General features: G+C 35.0%; 1 protein-coding gene across 4 annotated transcripts in view; it reads left to right on the top strand.

Moving 5' to 3' along the window:
- Window positions 1-17237, top strand: part of CCDC178 (coiled-coil domain containing 178) — a 427466-nt gene that overhangs the window by 22507 nt on the left and 387722 nt on the right. For all 4 annotated transcript variants that reach the window (XM_032859669.1, XM_032859672.1, XM_032859673.1 and 1 more), the window contains exon 2: window positions 3704-3781. In XM_032859669.1, the coding sequence (XP_032715560.1) occupies window positions 3727-3781 (55 nt within the window). In that variant the 5' untranslated portion in view covers window positions 3704-3726. The remainder of the gene's footprint in view (window positions 1-3703; window positions 3782-17237) is intronic.

Consider the following 17237-nt stretch of genomic DNA (forward strand, 5'->3'; position numbering starts at 1 on the left):
CTAACAACAGATGTTGGAGAGGATGCAGAGAAAGGGGAGCCCTCCTACACTGTTGGTGGGAATACAAGCTGATGCAGCCACTCTGGAAAACAGTCTGGAGTTTCCTCAAAAAGTTGAAAATAGAGCTACCCTATAATGAAGCATTTGCACTACTGGGTATTTACCCCAAAGATACAAATGTAGTGATCCGAAGGGGCACATGCACCCCAATGTTTATAGCAGCAATGACCACAATAGCCAAACTATGGAAATAGCCTAGGTGTTCATCAACCGATGAAAGGATATAGAAGATGTGATACACACACACACACACACACACACACACACTAGTGTACATAATATTCTTAGGAGCTTTGTTTATACTATTAAAAATTAATGGACAGAACAATTATATATATATAGTACATATATATGTTCTATTTCTCTATCTATCTCTAATTTTTTTCCCTCTGTCTTGTTGGTATATAGAAATGCAACTGATTTCTGTGCATTATGTACAAGTTTCTGAGTGAAAATAAATTTTTACTTCTCTGGGATATATGTTCAAGAGTGCAAGTGCTTAGTCATATTGGTAAGTCAATTTCTAGTTTTAAGAAGAATTGCCAAACTATTTTCCAAGTAGTTTTATTATTTTATACCCTGACCAGCAGTGTATGTGCGGGTGACCCAGTTCCTCCACATCTTTGCCACTATTGGGTGTTAAAACTATGTTTTGTTTGTTTGTTTTAGCTATTTTTATAGGTATATACATAGGTCCCTGTGGTTCAACTTCTTATTGCTGGGCAGGGGTGGGGGTTCCAGCACTCTATTAGGCTTCCACTGACATCTTAGCTGGGAGAGGTAGGAATACCTAGTCACTACTTCGTATGTGATCTCCAATGAACCCATATAGAGGGTGTAGCTTCATGCCTGCTGGGTTGTGGTGAAAGTTGTGATTCACCATTAAGCCTGCTTGGTGGTGAACAGTGGCCCAGTACTTCATTATTGCTGTTGGGATGTGTGGAAGTCCAGGCTCCCCACACAGTATTCACTGACAATAAAGTGGGGGGAGGTTTGACTCCACTCAATGGGATGGAAGTCGTGTATTCCTATTTGGCCTCCTCTGACATCATTCTAGCAGGAAGACTAGGGTGCCTCATAACCATCTACCAGGGGTGGAAATAGTTCAGGGTTTCAGGGTCTTCACAGCTCCACTGTGGGGCCACATTTTTTTTCTCTGGTGTTTGGCTAGAGTAGAGAGGTTAGCGTCTCAATGCATTCTCTTGCTAAGCTGCCCTTTGCATGGTCCCCTGTCTAGAGAGAGCAGGTGTCTGTTGAAGATTTATTTGACCCGCACCCACTGGTATTTCCAGGTTGATGGTTTCGTCAGCTTCAAATTTAGGATATATGAGACTAGAACTCTTAGGAACTCACCCACCTCATTGTTCCTCTGTTTCCAAGGTGCCTATCCAGGCTGGCTTCTTTTTTTCATCTCTCTTCCTTTCAAAGTCTTGTGTTTGTTTTACAGATAATGACTAGGCTTTGTTGTTGTTGTTGTACTTAGGGGAGGGAATAGGGATAAGGACACCCACTCCATCTTTCTGAAAGTAGAGGTCAAGAGCATTGACTTTTATGCTTGCTTCTGTATTTTCCATCTTTTTATTATTGTATGCTTCATTCAAGATCATTTTTTTCTGAACTTGTTTTTTCTTTAGCCTTATCACATCTGCTTTTAGTTTACCACTGAGTTTAGAATTGCAGATATAGCAGTTTGCAGTTCATGTATTTTTAGAGACTTTTTATGAAATCTGCAGTATCAATTTGCAAAATTTTATGTCTGAAATTTTAAAATTTGATATTATATTTATAAATATGTTAAGCATATTTGGGTGGTTTATATCTGGTAACTTCATTATCTAGAGTACCTTTGGGTCAGGGTCTGATATCTTTCCTTTTTTGGTGATTTCTGTTATCTAGTCACTGTGTGGAGGGTTACCTTTGACTTTGTGTTGGGCGAGAATCACCTTAAATTCACTTTCCTTGTGAGAGATTCTGAGTCACCCGAATGATCTGTGACTGGGCTTCAGTCTATGGGTAGTCTTCTGTTTCATCTTGTTCTTTAAGATTTAGACTTCTGAGGTCTCAATCATAGGAATGGGTCAATTTTCCAAATTCTTGACAGAATTTGGATTCTATTTTTTGTTTCCAAAGATTGTGTGGCTGTTAAAATATTGCCTAGACTCTCAGCTGCCTCTCTCACATCAGACATTGCCCTTGGGAAAAGTGGCCTTACGTGTTGGTCTCATCTCTGTGGACTTCTGTGTTCTACCACATCTTGGACCAGATTTTTATTATTACCTTGTTAGTTCTCAGATACTTTCATGAAGATTTAAAAAATATGTTATAACCATATTTTTGTTAGTAGTAATTTGTAAGAGCACTTTCCAAGTTACCCATTTCTAGATTACTATAACAATTTTCTTAGATTTTTCCTGTAATTTTGTATAGAAAATATTCCGTGTTTCAACTATAAGCTTCACTGAATTAAAAAAATTAAATGTTGATATGAAGTAAAATTTAATTATGTACTTTTCTATAGCTTCTGTTCCTTTCATAAATTGGTCTTGATGAAGTAGATTGGCTTATTCAAAGGAGCACTGGACTTGGGATTCATGGTTTTCTTTCATAGCACTCTTCCCTAATGGCTATTCTATGTTATAGAATTACTATCTTTCCATTCAGTAGCTTAAATTTCTAATAAATATCAATTCATAGGAATTACAGCAGAGTAACATGTTAAATATAGGGATGTTGTCAGCAATGTCAAAACTCTATATGACAAAATATTTTATTTCCACACTGATAAATTGTAGACTAAAGAAACCTCATAAAGAGAATTTAAACGAGCACTTATAAAGAGAATTAAAAGACATTTCAGTTGAATGTTATACTTGTATCACTATTCTGAAAACTTTTAAAAAGCAGGAAAAAATACAAGACAATGAAAGAAATGTAAACACTGACTGCATGTTTAGTGATATTAAGACAGTATTATTAGCAGTCTTAATTATATTATTGGTATTATTGCTATGTTTAAAAGAATTCTTGAAATACTTACAAATGCAATACTATGACATTTGATTATGACTCTGATCAGGTAGGTCAGACAGGGCAGTGGGTAAGTATACAGAATTCAGATTGACCACTAGTTGAAATTGGTTGAAGGACACTTAGAGATCCATTCTGTTTTCTCTCACCTGTGTATATATTTGACTTTTTCCATAATAAAATGTTTAAAAAAGGAACTGAGAAAAAGAAAAGATAATGGTAAGGTTTAACTTTATCATAAGAAATGAAGCATCATTGATTCTAGAATCTCCACAGGGCTTAGAGTCCACAGTTACAATGATAAATGCTAAAAAAAAATCTAGTCTCCAGGCCAGATGTCTTTTTAAGTTACCAGCAAAGCAGAGGATCTATGATTCCTTTTTAGTGAGGATTTTTATATTTGGTGTTCCCAAAAAGGATCATTATAGCTCTCATGGGAAGAAGAGTACACTGTTGGATTTCCTTACATTTTTAACATAATTTAGTACGGATTTTTATATATCCTATGTTAGAAACCCATCCTGACACTCTCAGTTCTTGAATTGGCAATTTTTAGTGAATTTAAATATATACTACTATTGATTCATGATATTTAAAGATTTTTCTTTCTAATTAGGTTTTGAAATATTGTAAATAACCATGCCTGAAAAGACAATTTCCTGTTCTAACATTGAAGGTGATCAAGCCAAGAAAAGTAAGTTTACCATTAAGTGATTTTCTTTGAAACCAAGTCATCAGTAAATACAATTAAGTAAATCATAGAAGGCAGCTACAAAGATAGTAGTCTTCTTCATGACAAAGGGTCACACAATCAAATTTTACTGGGACCATGAAAGTGAGGTAAATGAAAGGAGTAAGTCAGTTTAAGGAAAACCCCTGTCTGGATTATAATTAATTTCTTTTATAATTATTATTGAAATAAACTATAGGCAATACAATGTACAGGTAGTACAACAAAGCCAGCTCTTATGTGAATCAATCACATACATCTCAACTCTACTCCACTGATTGCTTGAAATTGTTTAGTTGATAACAATAGCTAGTTATTAAAATTTTACCAGCACCTCCTGAAGACAACACAAAATTAAAAATTAAAAATATTTGATAATTCTATCTTGTAATTGTATTAGATTTTATTGCATTACTTTGCATTCTGAACCCCAACATCTTTAACTAGCATTTTGTTAGCAATATCATGTCTTTGTATGATACAGAAGAGAGGTCAGCAAATTACAGCCCATGGGCCAAATTTGGACAGCAGCCCTTTTTCTACAGCCGAAATGCTACAAATGGTTTCACATTTGTAAAGACTTGTAAAAAAAAAAAAAAAAAAGAAAAAAGTGAAAAGAGAGAGAAAAAAAAAGAAACAAAGAGGACTAGGCAACACAGTTTGCACAAGGCCCACAAAACCTAACATTTTTATTATCTGGTCCTTTATACAAAGCATTTGCCAATCCTTGGTATAGAATTTTGTCTTGAGTACTTTAATGGGGAACAATAGTCTTTGTAGTTCATTGATGGTCAAGTTACCAATTATTGCATTAATGCTATATAATAACCAATAAAAAAGGCAGATGCATATAGCATCATACACTTTCATTTTACCTCACCTATGCAGGAGTGTGCTGGATAGTTCTGCTAATCTCAGGTGGGCTCAGGATGGCTCACTCATACATCTGCAATAAGCCACAGGTTAACTAATTTTGCTTGAGTTTGGGGTTTCATCTTTCACAGGCCTATGGCCTTGGCTGGGAAAACTGGGCTGATTCGTTTCTGCACCATGGTGTCTTCCCTAGTCTTCCAGTAGCTTTGATCTAATGGCTTGGGAGAAGGAACAGAAGGTCACAAGGCTTCTTGAGGCCAAGGCTCAAAACTGGCACACTACCATTTGTTGTATTTTATTGGCCAAAGCAGGACATAGGACCAGCCCAGAGTCAAGGAACAAGGGGTTAAGGTCTATCATTTGATGATGGATGCTACGAAGTCACATGGAAAGGAAGGTGAACACTGGGAGGAAAGACTTCTTGGTACTATTATTTTAATCCAGCTACCACAATTTTATTTAGGGTTACAGAAGAAAGCAATCATTCATTAATTCCAAACATGGTTGAAGATATTGCACGAGGGATTTCATGTAGAATTACCAATCTTGAGTAGGATTTTAGTATTCATCACCACATTCTATTTTCACAATATTTCAGTAACTTTGGCTTTTATCTCTTACCAATATTAGTTGGAAAAAAAACATGTCATTTTACTGTCATTGTGTTTATGTATTACAGTTTAAGCAAAACATTTTCATTTTTGGAAACGGATTTCAATCTCAGATTAACAATATGAACCAGATTATTCACTTAAAACAATTTTCCCAAAGATACAATTTGGAAAGAAGATAATCAAACATACTTGCACATATCTCTTGTTTAAATACTTGAAAAGAACTTTTCAAACTTTTTAGATTACAATGTTATTTAAAAGCTACTAGTTTGTTCCAAGACTTTTGAGATCCAGGCTGATGGTTTCCCTTTGAATGACCTGACAAAGTCTATTTTTATTGCAACAGAAACTGACCAGTCTACACTGATTTGCAAGCAAAACTCCTATATGTGGTGCATCAGGACAGAGTTAATCATATTAAAAAAAGGCAGGCCACCTGTTTTTAGTCTATGCAATGGAGAGATACACAAATATAACCACATACCACAATGATTAATGGAATATGAGTGTTCTATGATACAGATTATTTCTGTACATGCATATGAATTATAAAATAATTTGGTTAATTGTCTTTTGCTATTTGCTTAGTCAGTAAGTTTAGAATATTTGTATTTAAATGACATTAGAACAAATATTTGGAATGCTGGGATAAATACTAATTACTGATTAAAATTAACTTCTATCTCTTTAGCATCATACCATTATTAAGCTCCCCATCTTCTGTGTAAACCAACCAACCACTACAGAGAATATTTAGCTCATCAAACAAAGCATTGAGATATCTATGTTCAAACTATAAAAATTTATCAGACCTCAGTGTTTATTGCTATGTTGTGGCAGATTTCAAACTTTTATGCTCAAAGCAATCTCTGCTGGATGATGTACTGAACCTAATTATGTACCAACCTTTGAAAATGTTTGTCATTAACTCTGTCATTAATATTATAAAAACACAGTGTGAGGTCTTATTTATTAACTTCTACCAGATTATATTGACCATAATACTTCTCCTAACGTCAAAAATAAATCCTTTCTTTATGTTGTGTCAATCATCATGAAACTACTGTGGTCAAGTTAAAATTCTTATTATACTATAAATAAACATACAGAATTGGATAATTAGTGTGGCTCAGTGAGTCAAAGCCTCTGCCTTCGGCTCAGGTCATGATCCCAGAGTCCTGGGATGGAGCCCCACATTGGGCTCTCTGTTCAGCAGGGAGCCTGCTTCCTCCTCTCTCTCTGCCTGCCTGCCTACTTGTGATCTCTGCCTATCAAATAAATAAATAATAATAAATAAATAAATAATAAATAATAAATTAAATAAATAATCTTTAAAAAAAATACCTGTAACATATATGTAAAGAATACTAATAAAATTGACTATCTGTGCACTCATGAACCTACCTTAAGAAACAAAACCCTGAGATCTCAATCTCCCAATTCACATTTTTTTTGTATATTATATATAAACATGTTAATACTATGCATATATGGTTTTATACTTTTAATCTCATAATTTTAACTGTCTTATTAATTCACTAATAAGTTAGATTATCTGAAAATAATGAGGTTTGATTTTTACTTTCTTCCCATTATAATTTTATCACTTTCCTCCTTCTATTGCTTAGTCTAGATCCTTCAGAACATTATTAAATGAAGCAATAAAAATGTGCACATTTGTCTTCTTGTTCCTGATTTTTAAAATGAGACTTTTAATGCTTCATCATTAAGTGTGATGGTATTTTTTAGGTTATCTTTATAATGTACTATAAATTATGAACATGCATTGAATTTTATGAATGCTTTTCCTACATCTATTGAAATTTTTCTGTGATTCAGTTTTTCTTCTTTAATCTTTAAATTTAATGAATTGCATAAATAGATTTTCAATTGTTACACTTTTCATTCATGGGACAAATTTATTTTTTAAATTTTCTTTTCATAATATTGCTGGATTTGATTTAATGATCATTTGTTCAGGATTTTTGGATCTAAGCTCTGGAGTAACATTGGTCCCTAAGTTTTTTACTTACCTTATTTTAGTCTGGTTTTGTTACCAAGATATTTATAACTTCACAATGGGATCAGGGAAATGTTTCTTCATTTTCTATTTTCTGAAAAAAATAATATCTTAATTAATTTTCTTGAATATTTAGCTGAACTTATGTCTTATGTCTTAATTTTTAAAGACACAAACCATTGATATTGTTTATTTACTTGTTATAGGACTAGTTCAGCTTTCTGTGTATTCTTAATTCACTATTGATAAGTTTTAATTTTTCTTTTAAGAATTTGTTCAGTTTGCTAAATTTGAAATATACTGATATAACACTTTTATATCTCTCTACATTCAGTTATTCCTCCTTTACATTCATAATATTGTACTTGTTTCTTCTTCCCCTTTGTCTAGATCAATTTTGCCACGTGTTTATTTGTGTTAAACTCTTCAAAGTGGTAACTTCTGATCTTTTTAATTATCTTTAGAGTTTTTTGTTGCTGGTTGTCTGTTTTCTATTTTATTAATTTCAGATATTACTACTCCTTCTCTTCCTTCTACTTTCTTTGGGTTTGTTTTTTTCATATATTCTTAATCTGGATGCTTAGATCACTAGTTTTTAGATTTAATATAATTATTTAAAGTTATAAATTTCCCTTGAGATATCATAGATATTATAAAAAGGACTGGACTGTCAAATCAGACTCCTTTGAAGCAGAGACTTACTCAGCATACAGCTTACTAAATGCTGTTCTGGCTAATAGTGTTTAACTTTTATTTATTTTGTTTACTTATTTTTTTTTAAAGATTTTACTTATTTATTTGACAGACAGAGATCACAAGTAGGCAGAAAGGCAGGCAGAGAGAGAGGGGGAAGCAGGCTCCCTGCTGATCAGAGAGCCTGATGGCAGGGCTTGATTCCAGGACCCTGGGATATGACCTGAACCAAAGGCAGAGGCTTAACCCACTGAGCCACCCAGGTGCCCCAAGTGTTTAACTTTTATTTTTTTTAACTTTTAGAAAAACTTATATTCACATATTATAAAATTCACCTCTTTAAAGTGTACAATTCAGTGTTTTTAGTATAATCACAAGGTTGTGTAAATGTCAACATTATTTAATTCTAGAATACTTTCATAACCTCTAAAAGAAGCCCTATACCATCAGCAGACACTCCCTATTCCCCCTCCACCCAGCCCCTGTCAACCACAAACCTATGTGGGGATATCATAAGTCTGGTGTGGGCTGATTAATTTCTGCTGAAAACTGATACCACCATCACCCTGGAGGACACTCTCAACACGCAGATGATGAAGTTCAGTGAACAGTTTGTCATCACTTTCACGGTCGAGGCCAAGAACCCTGAAGACCTACCCAAGCTGATGGAGGGGCCAAGGCAGCTGGCCAAGTCAGACCCCACAGAGCAGTGCATCACCGAGCAGTGCATCCTGGGAGCACACAATCGCGGGTGCCAGCGGCTGCACCTGGAGACCTGCTTGAAGAACCTGGAGGAGGACCACTACATCCTTATCAAGAAATCCGACCCAGAGTCAAAGGTGCTCTGCCTGCCCAAATCCCCAAACCAGCACAATCTGCTGTAGGTGAAGGTGCGGCTCTTCTGCGACCACCTGCCCTAGGACAGCAACCAGGGCGACGTGGGCCCGCCCGTAACTGAAGCAGCAGGTGGCTGTCTGGCCAAAAAGCATGACTGGAACCTGCTACACCCGCAAGATCTGGTGCTCAGGGCCTGATGGCACCGGCCCAACATCTCCAGTCATCACCAGGACTGTACAGTACCTCAATGAAATCAAGGATATCATGGTGTTGGGATTCCAGAAGGGCTGCCTTGCCAGGAGAACCTGCGAGGCGTGTGCTCGGTTGGCGGCGATGTGACGCTGTACGAGGATGCCATCCAGACCACACCAGGGCGTGGCACCATCTTTACCTCAGCGCACTGATAGCTGGCGCCGGCGAGGAGAGCCCATCCAACCTGTGGAGCTCCAGGGGCCGGGGGAAGTGGTTGGCGGTCTCTACAGTGTCCCCAACAAGATGGAGGGCCACGTCTTTAAAGAGTCCCAGGTGTCTGGCACCTCCATGTCTATCGTGAAGGCCAACCGCTCCTCAAGGAGTCCTTTACTTTATGGCCGACCTGAGGTCCCACAGGGCAGCCAGGACTTCCCCCAGTGTGTGTCTGGCCACCAGCAGCTCCTGCTCGGGGACCCCTTTGATCACAGCAGCCGCCCCAGCTAGGTCGTGGTGGAGACACGCAAGCGCAAAGTCCTGCAGGAAGGCACCCCGCCGCACACAACTTCCGGCACAAATTGTGAGCCAACCTCCCGGCAGCGCCTGCGCCCTGCGTTCAATGGACTGCGGCGGCGGGCGCTCCGGTTCCCCTCCGGGCACACGCGGACCCAGACACAGGCGCCGTGGGCTAGCCTGACGGCTCCCTGGGGCCCATTCGGTGCCATTGCTCGGCATGAGCACCGAAGCCATTTCCTTCAGTATTTATCTGAAGATTCGAGGGGTAACAGAAAAGCCCTCACAACCAGGATTTATTTGGCCAGTGGGGTTGCGGGAACCCGGATGGGACGCCATTCTGGACCACTCTGTATGAATGAATTTGTGAAATAATTGACTTTGTGTGTCTCTCTTCTGTTAAACATTCATCACTAGATGGATGTTTGGATTTCCACTCTGGGGCTATTACGAATAATATTCTTATGAGTGAGTACAAGATTTTTTTTTTTTTTTTCCCAATGAGGGCATGTGTTTTTATTTCTGCTGGGTATACACTTAGGACTGGAATTGCTGGGTCATTTGGTAATTTGATGTTTAACTTTCTGAGTAATTGCCAATTTTTTTTTTTTTTTCTATAGCACCTGTAGTATTTTACATTTCAAATGGTAGTGTATGAGGATTCCACTTCTTCCACACCCTTGTCAGGGCTTGTTATATTGTTTCTAGTTGTATTTATTTATTTTTTGTATATATTATTATAGCCCTTGTTACTGGGAGTGAAGTGACATTTCATTGTGGTTTTGATTTGCATTTCATTAATGACTAATCATGGGAAGATCTTTATATGTGCATACTGGCCATTTGTTTATCTTTGGAGAGATGTCTGTTTAAATCTTTTTACATTTTAAAACTGCATTGTCTTTTTTTTTAAATCTTTGAATTGTAGAAGTCTTTATGTATTTCAGAAACTAGATCTTTACCAGATATATGATTTGCAAATGTTTTCACCCACAGTAGGGGTTGTATTTTCATCTTCTTGATAATGTCCTTTGTAGGACAAAAAATTTTATTAGATGAAGCCAATTGATCTAATTTTTAAAATTGATTGTTCCTTTGATATCACATCAAAGAAACTATTGCCTAATTCAAGTTCACAAATATCTACATCTCTGTTTTCTTCCAAGAGTTTTATAGTATTAGCTCTTGCATTTAAGTTTATGATGCATTCTGAGTTTATTCTTCTATATGATTTATGGTAGGAATCAAAATTCATTCTTTTGCATGTATATCTCCAGTTGACCTAGTACCATCTGTTGAAAAAGACTTTTTTTTCTCATTGAATTGTCATGGCAGCCTTATAAAGATCAACAGACCATAAATATGGGTTTATTTGATGAATCTCAGTTCTACTCCATTGATCTACATGTCCATTCTGATGCCAGTACCTTACTGTGTATTATAGCTTTATAGTAATTTTTAAAACTAGAAGTGTGATTTCTCCAACACGTTCTTTTTGGCTAATCTTGAGTACCTTGCATTCCCATGTCAATTTTTGGATCAGTTTGACAATTTCTGGGAATAAAAAAAAGGCTGTTGGAATTTGATAGGAGCTACATTGAATCTGTGGACCATTTTAAGGGGTTTTGGCATCTTAACAAGATTATGTCTTCCAGAATACTCATACAGTACCTTTGTATTTACTTAGGCATTTTTTTTTTTTTGGCAATGTTTTGTAGGTTTTAGTGAAGAAGTCTTGCACTTCTGTTAATTTTATTCCCAATCAAAAATCAGCTTTTTGATTCCTTTTTTTTTTTTTTTTTTTTTGGTCTACTTACTGTGGCCAGAATCTTCAGAACAATATTGAAAAGAAGTGGCAAAGTATAGATATCCTTGTCTTTTTCCTGATCTTAGGGGGAAACTTTTATTTTTTACCATAAAGTGTGATGTTTGCTGGGGATTTTTCACAAAGGTTCTTTATCCTGTTGAAGACATTTCTCTCTATTCCTATTTTGTTGTGTTTGTGTATTTTTACCATGAATGGGATTGAATTGTGTCAGATACTTTTTCTGCATCTATTGAGATGCTTATGTGATTTCTGCCCTTTATTTTGTTAATATGGTATATTGCATTCATTGATTTTCGTATTTGGAACATTTCTAGGTTAAATCTCACTTGGATATGGTGCATAATCCTTTTTTATGCTGTTGGATTTGGCTGGTATTTTGTGAGGATTTATTTCCTAATATTTTTCTTTCTCTTTGGATTTAGTTTGCTCTTTTTCTTAGGATGCAACAAAAGTTCTTTTATATATAGGCATATGTAGCTACGTATTTTCTCTGACCATTGATTTTACTAAACGTATTATGTGGCTAGTTGTGTTGTCTTTTTGTTTTCATTCATCTCAAAGTATTTTCTCATTTCCCTTGTGATTTCTTTTTCACCCATTATTTATTTAGTATTGTGTTCAAAGTTAACATATTTGAAAATTTTCCATATTTTCTTTGGTTACCGATTTCTACTTTTAACATTGTAGTCAAAGAAGATACTTTGTATGATTTCAACACTATTCAAATGTATTGAAACTTATTTATGGCAAAATATGTGCTCTATTATAGTGTTCCATATGCACTTGAGAAAAATGTTTTCTGCTCTTAGTGAAATATTATATAGTTGTTTCTTAGGTATAGTTGGTTTATCGTGTTTTCAAAACTGTTTACTTGTCTAGCTTCTAGTTGTTTCATCATTATTTAGGTAGTTGAAGTCTCCCACTATTGTTGAATTGTCTATTCCCTCCTTCAATTATGTCAGCTTTTCCTTCATTTTGAGGCTCTGTTGTTAAGTTTGTGTATGTTTATAATTGTTATAGCTTCCTGATGGATTGACCCTCTTGCCATTACATAGTGTCCTTTATTTCAAGTAAAAATCTTTGTCTTAAAGTCATCATGTGCAATTCTATGCAGAAACATAACTTTATAATTCGATCACAAAAAGTTTTCTTTCTCAGTAAGAAAAAGTACCTGTTTACGTTTTTTTCTATACAATTTTTATTTGGTTATTCTTTTTGGATAAATTAGATCATTCATATATATTATAGTTATTTGACTAGTGCTATCTTCTATTTTTACTTTTTCAACACTCATTATCTATTATAATTTGTATGTTTTTGCTAAGAATTTACTTTTGCCACATTTCATCCTGTAGTGGAGTTTTGGAATATAAATACTCTACTTTTCATGGTTACTAAATATTAACATTGGATAGCCTACAAGTTTTTAAATCTTATATTTAAAATCTTAAATTTTAAATCTGTATACTCTATCAAAATATTTAATGCCATTAGAATAAATATTGTATTTCCTATTTCATAATTTACATATAGAGAAATGCTCAAGCTTTAATATTGTAATTTAATGTATTTTAATGAATGTATGCATGATAAATATAGAACCACTGCCCATTTTTGGATGAAAAAGATTTTATTACCCCAGAAAGTTTCTCGACAACCATAGGCAGCCACTATTTGGTATCTATCACAATAGTTTAATTTTGGTTTTTTTGAACCTCATAAAAATGGAATTATGAAATATCCATTTTGTTTTTTCTGATTATTTTTGCTCAGTGTATTTTTGAGATTTACCAGTGTTAGTCTGTGTATTAGTAGTTTTTTTTTTTTTTTTACTGCTTAGCATTATACTATTACATAACTACCCTGTATTTTTTGAAATTTAATTTTCTAGTGATGTGCATTTAGGTTTTTTTTTAGAAAACAAAAAATGATGATGAAACATATATAAATTTTTGTTTGCTTTTTTTTTGTTTTCTAAAGAGATGTATGGGTTGATAGGTATTTGTAGATGCAATTAGGATTGGTTAACTTTGAAAAGAGGGAATATAGAGACAAATGAAACATTTGTACTTTTTTTTTTTTAAAGATTTTATTTATTTATTTGATAGAGAGATCACAAGCAGGCAGAGAGGCAGGCAGAGAGAGAGGAGGAAGCAGGCTCCCCGCTGAGCAGAGAGCTCGATGCGGGGCTCGATGCGGGGCTCGATCCCAGGACTCCGAGATCATGACCTGAGCCGAAGGCAGCGGCTTAACCCACTGAGCCATCCAGGCGCCCCGAAACATTTGTACTTTATTTTACAATCTCTGAAGTGTTTAAAAATTCTCAAAGAATGTATTATTTGTTTCACAGTTTCTTATAAAATTATGTATCTCTACAATGCAAAAACAATGCTAAACTTTAACTCAATGGAAATGTAGGTTCACAAAAAAAACTTATCTGAGAATATTTGTGATATCTTTACTCCCAACAGTGGAAATTGAAAACAACCTAAATCTCTTATCTCTACATTTGATGTCTCTTGTCTTTTTGATAATAGCCACTGTAACAGATACGAGATGATATCTCCTGGTGGTGATTTGTGTATCCCTGATGATTAGTGATGTTGAATACTTTGTCATGTACTTGTTGCCCATTTGTATGTCTTCTTTGGACCAATGTCTACTCAGGACCTTTGTCATTTTAAAACTGAATTATTTGTTGTTATGTTATTGAGTTGTATGTTTCCTTATATATTTTGGATATGAATATATTTTGGATATGTAGATAGTTTGTAAATAATTTCTCCCATTCTATAGGTTGCCTTTTCATTATAGCGTGTGTGTGTGTGTATGCAGCTTTTAAGATTTTAGTTTTAATTGGTTGTGTTTTTGGTTTTTGGTGTCATATTGAAAGTATCTTTAGAAGATTTCAATTCCAATGTCAAGGAATTTTTTCTGTACATATTCTTTTAGGAGTTTTGTGGTTTCAGATCTTGCATTTAAGTTAATTGTTGTGAATTGGTTAAGACAGGTGTCTGATCTCATTCCTTTGCATGTGAGTATCTAGTTTTCCTAGCACTATTTATTTATTAAAGTGATAAATCTTCTTTGGTTTGTTTTTATTTAAGTGTAACTTTTATTTTATGTATAACCTTATATAGTTTCAGGAGTACAGTATAGTGATTCAACAATTCCATGTATCATTCGGTACTCCCCACAAGCTCCCTCCTTAATAGCCATCACTTATTTAATCCCCCGCCCCCCATCTTCTCTGGTAACCATCAGTTTGTTCTCCATAATTGAGAGTTTGTTTGTCTCTCTCTTTTTCCCTTACCTCATTTGTTTTGTTTCTTAAATTCCACATATGAGGGAAATAATATGGTATTTGTGTTTTTCTGACTGACTTATTTTCTTAGGATTATACTCTCTAGCTCCATCCACGTTGTTGCAAATGGCAAGATTTTGTTATTTTTAGGGCTGAATAGTATTATAATATAATAGTATTATAATATGGTAATAGTATTATAATATGGTATTTATGGCTGAATATATATCTCATCTTCTTTATCCATTCATCAGTTGATGGACAATTTGGCTGCTTCCAAATCTTAACTATTGTAAATAATGCTGCTGTAAGCACAGGGACATGTGTGTCTCTTTAAATTAGTGTTTTTGTCTTCTTTGGGTAAATTGTCAGTAGTGCAATTGCTGGATTGTAGGGTAGTTCTATTTTTAACTTTTTGAGAACCTCCATACTCTTTTCCACAGTGGCTGCACCAGTTTGCATTCCCACCAGCAGTGCATGAGGGTTCTTTTTTCTCCGTATTTTCACCAAAACCTGTTGTTTCTTGTGTTTTTGATATTAGCCATTCTGACAGGTGTGAGGTGATATCTCACTGTAGGTTTGATTTGCATTTCCTTGGTCATCAGTGATACCGATCATCTCATGCGTTTCTTGGCCATCTGTATGTCTGGAGAAATACCTGTTTGTATTTTCTGTCCATTTTTTAATTGGATAATTTATTTTTCAGATGTTGAGATTTATTAGATCTTTATATATTTTGCATACTAACCTTTTATCAGATATATCATTAGTAAATATCTTCTCCCATTCAGTAGTTGCCTTTTAGTTTTGTTGTTGATTTCCTTTGCTGTGCAGAAGCTTTTCATTTTGATGTTCTCCCGATAGTTTATTTTTGCTTTTGTTTCTCTTTCCGCAGGAGAAATACGTAGAAAAATGTTGCTACAGCTGATGTTAAAGAAGTTACTGCTTGTGTTTTGGTGCACTTGTAAATGGGATTGTTTTCTTAATTTTTCTCTTTCTGCTGCTTTATTATTGGTGTATAGAAATGCAACAGATTTCTGTACTTGATTTTGTGCATCAATTATGATTTTTTCCTGAGACTTTACTGACTGGCTATGGCTAGGACTTTAAAAACTGTGTTGAATAGAAGTGGTGAGAGTGGATATCCTTATGTTGTTCCTGTCCTTAGGGGGAAGCTCTGTTTTTTCCCCATTAAGGATGATGTTTGCTGCAGGTTTTTCATATATAGCCTTTATGATGCTGAGGTGTGTTCCTTCTAAACCTACCTTGTTGAAGGTTTTTATCATGACTGGATGTTGTACTTTGTCAAATGGTTTTTCTGCTTCTACTGAAATGATCATATGAGTTTTATCCTTCTCCTTTGCATCCTGAAAATAAATCCTCTCTGATTATAGTGAATTTTCTTTTTAATGTATCACTGAATTCAGTTTCCTAGTATTTTATTGACCATTTTGCATCTATGTTCATCAGGGATATTGGCCTATAGTTCTCTTTTTTAGTGGCATTTTTATCTGATTTTGGTATCAGGATAATGCTGGCCTTAATAGAATAAATTTGGAAGTGTTCCTTTCTTTTCTGTTTTTTTTTTGGAATAGTTTGAGAAGAATAGGTATTAACTCTTCTTTAAGGGGTGCCTGGGTGGCTCAGATGGTTAAGCGTCTGCCTTTTGCTCATGTCATGATCCCGGGGTCCTGGGATTGAGTCCTGCATCGGGCTCCTGCTCAGTGGGGAGCCTGCTTCTTCCTCTGCCTCTCTGTCTCTGTGTCTCTCAAGAATAAAAAAAAATTAAAAAACAAAATCAAAAACTCTTCTTTAAATGTTGATAGAATTTGCCTATGAACCCATCTGGTCCTGGACTTCTGTTTGTTCGGAATGTTTTGATTATTGATTTAATTTTTTTGTTGGTATCAATTTAGTCAAATTTTCTATTTCTTCCTGTTTCAGTTTTGGTAGTTTATATGCTTCTGGGAATTTATATATTCTAGGTTGTCCAATTGGTTGGTATTTAGAACCAATTGGACAACCTAGAATATATAATATTCTCATATTCATAATATTCTCTTATAATTTTTTGTATTTCTGTGGTGTTGGTTGTTATTTCTCCTCTCTCATTTGTGACTTTGAGTCCTTTCTCTTTTCTTTTTGACAAGTCTGGCTAGAAGTTTATCAGTTTTATTAATTTTTTCGAAGAATCACCTTCTGGTTTCATTGATTTGCTCTATTGCCTTTTTTATTTTCTAAATCATTTTTCTCTCTACTGTTTATTATTTTGCTGATTTTAGGTTTTGTTTGTTGTTCTTTTACTAGCTTGTAAGTTTAGGTTGTGTATTTGATTTTTTTTTCCTTGCTTCTTGAAGTAAGCCTGTTATTGCTATTAACTTCCCTCTTAGAACTGCTTTTGTTGCATCTCAGAGGTTTTGTGCCATTGTGTTTTCATTTTCATTCCTTTCCATGTTCTTTTTTATTTCTGTTTTTTATTTCAGGGTTGAAGTGTTCATTGTTTAGTAACATGTCATGTAACCTCCACGAATTTGTGGTCTTTCCGGATT

Source organism: Lontra canadensis, unplaced genomic scaffold (genome assembly GCF_010015895.1).
Source record: "Lontra canadensis isolate GAN:19392208 unplaced genomic scaffold, GSC_riverotter_1.0 scaffold17, whole genome shotgun sequence".
Lineage (NCBI taxonomy): Eukaryota > Metazoa > Chordata > Mammalia > Carnivora > Mustelidae > Lontra > Lontra canadensis.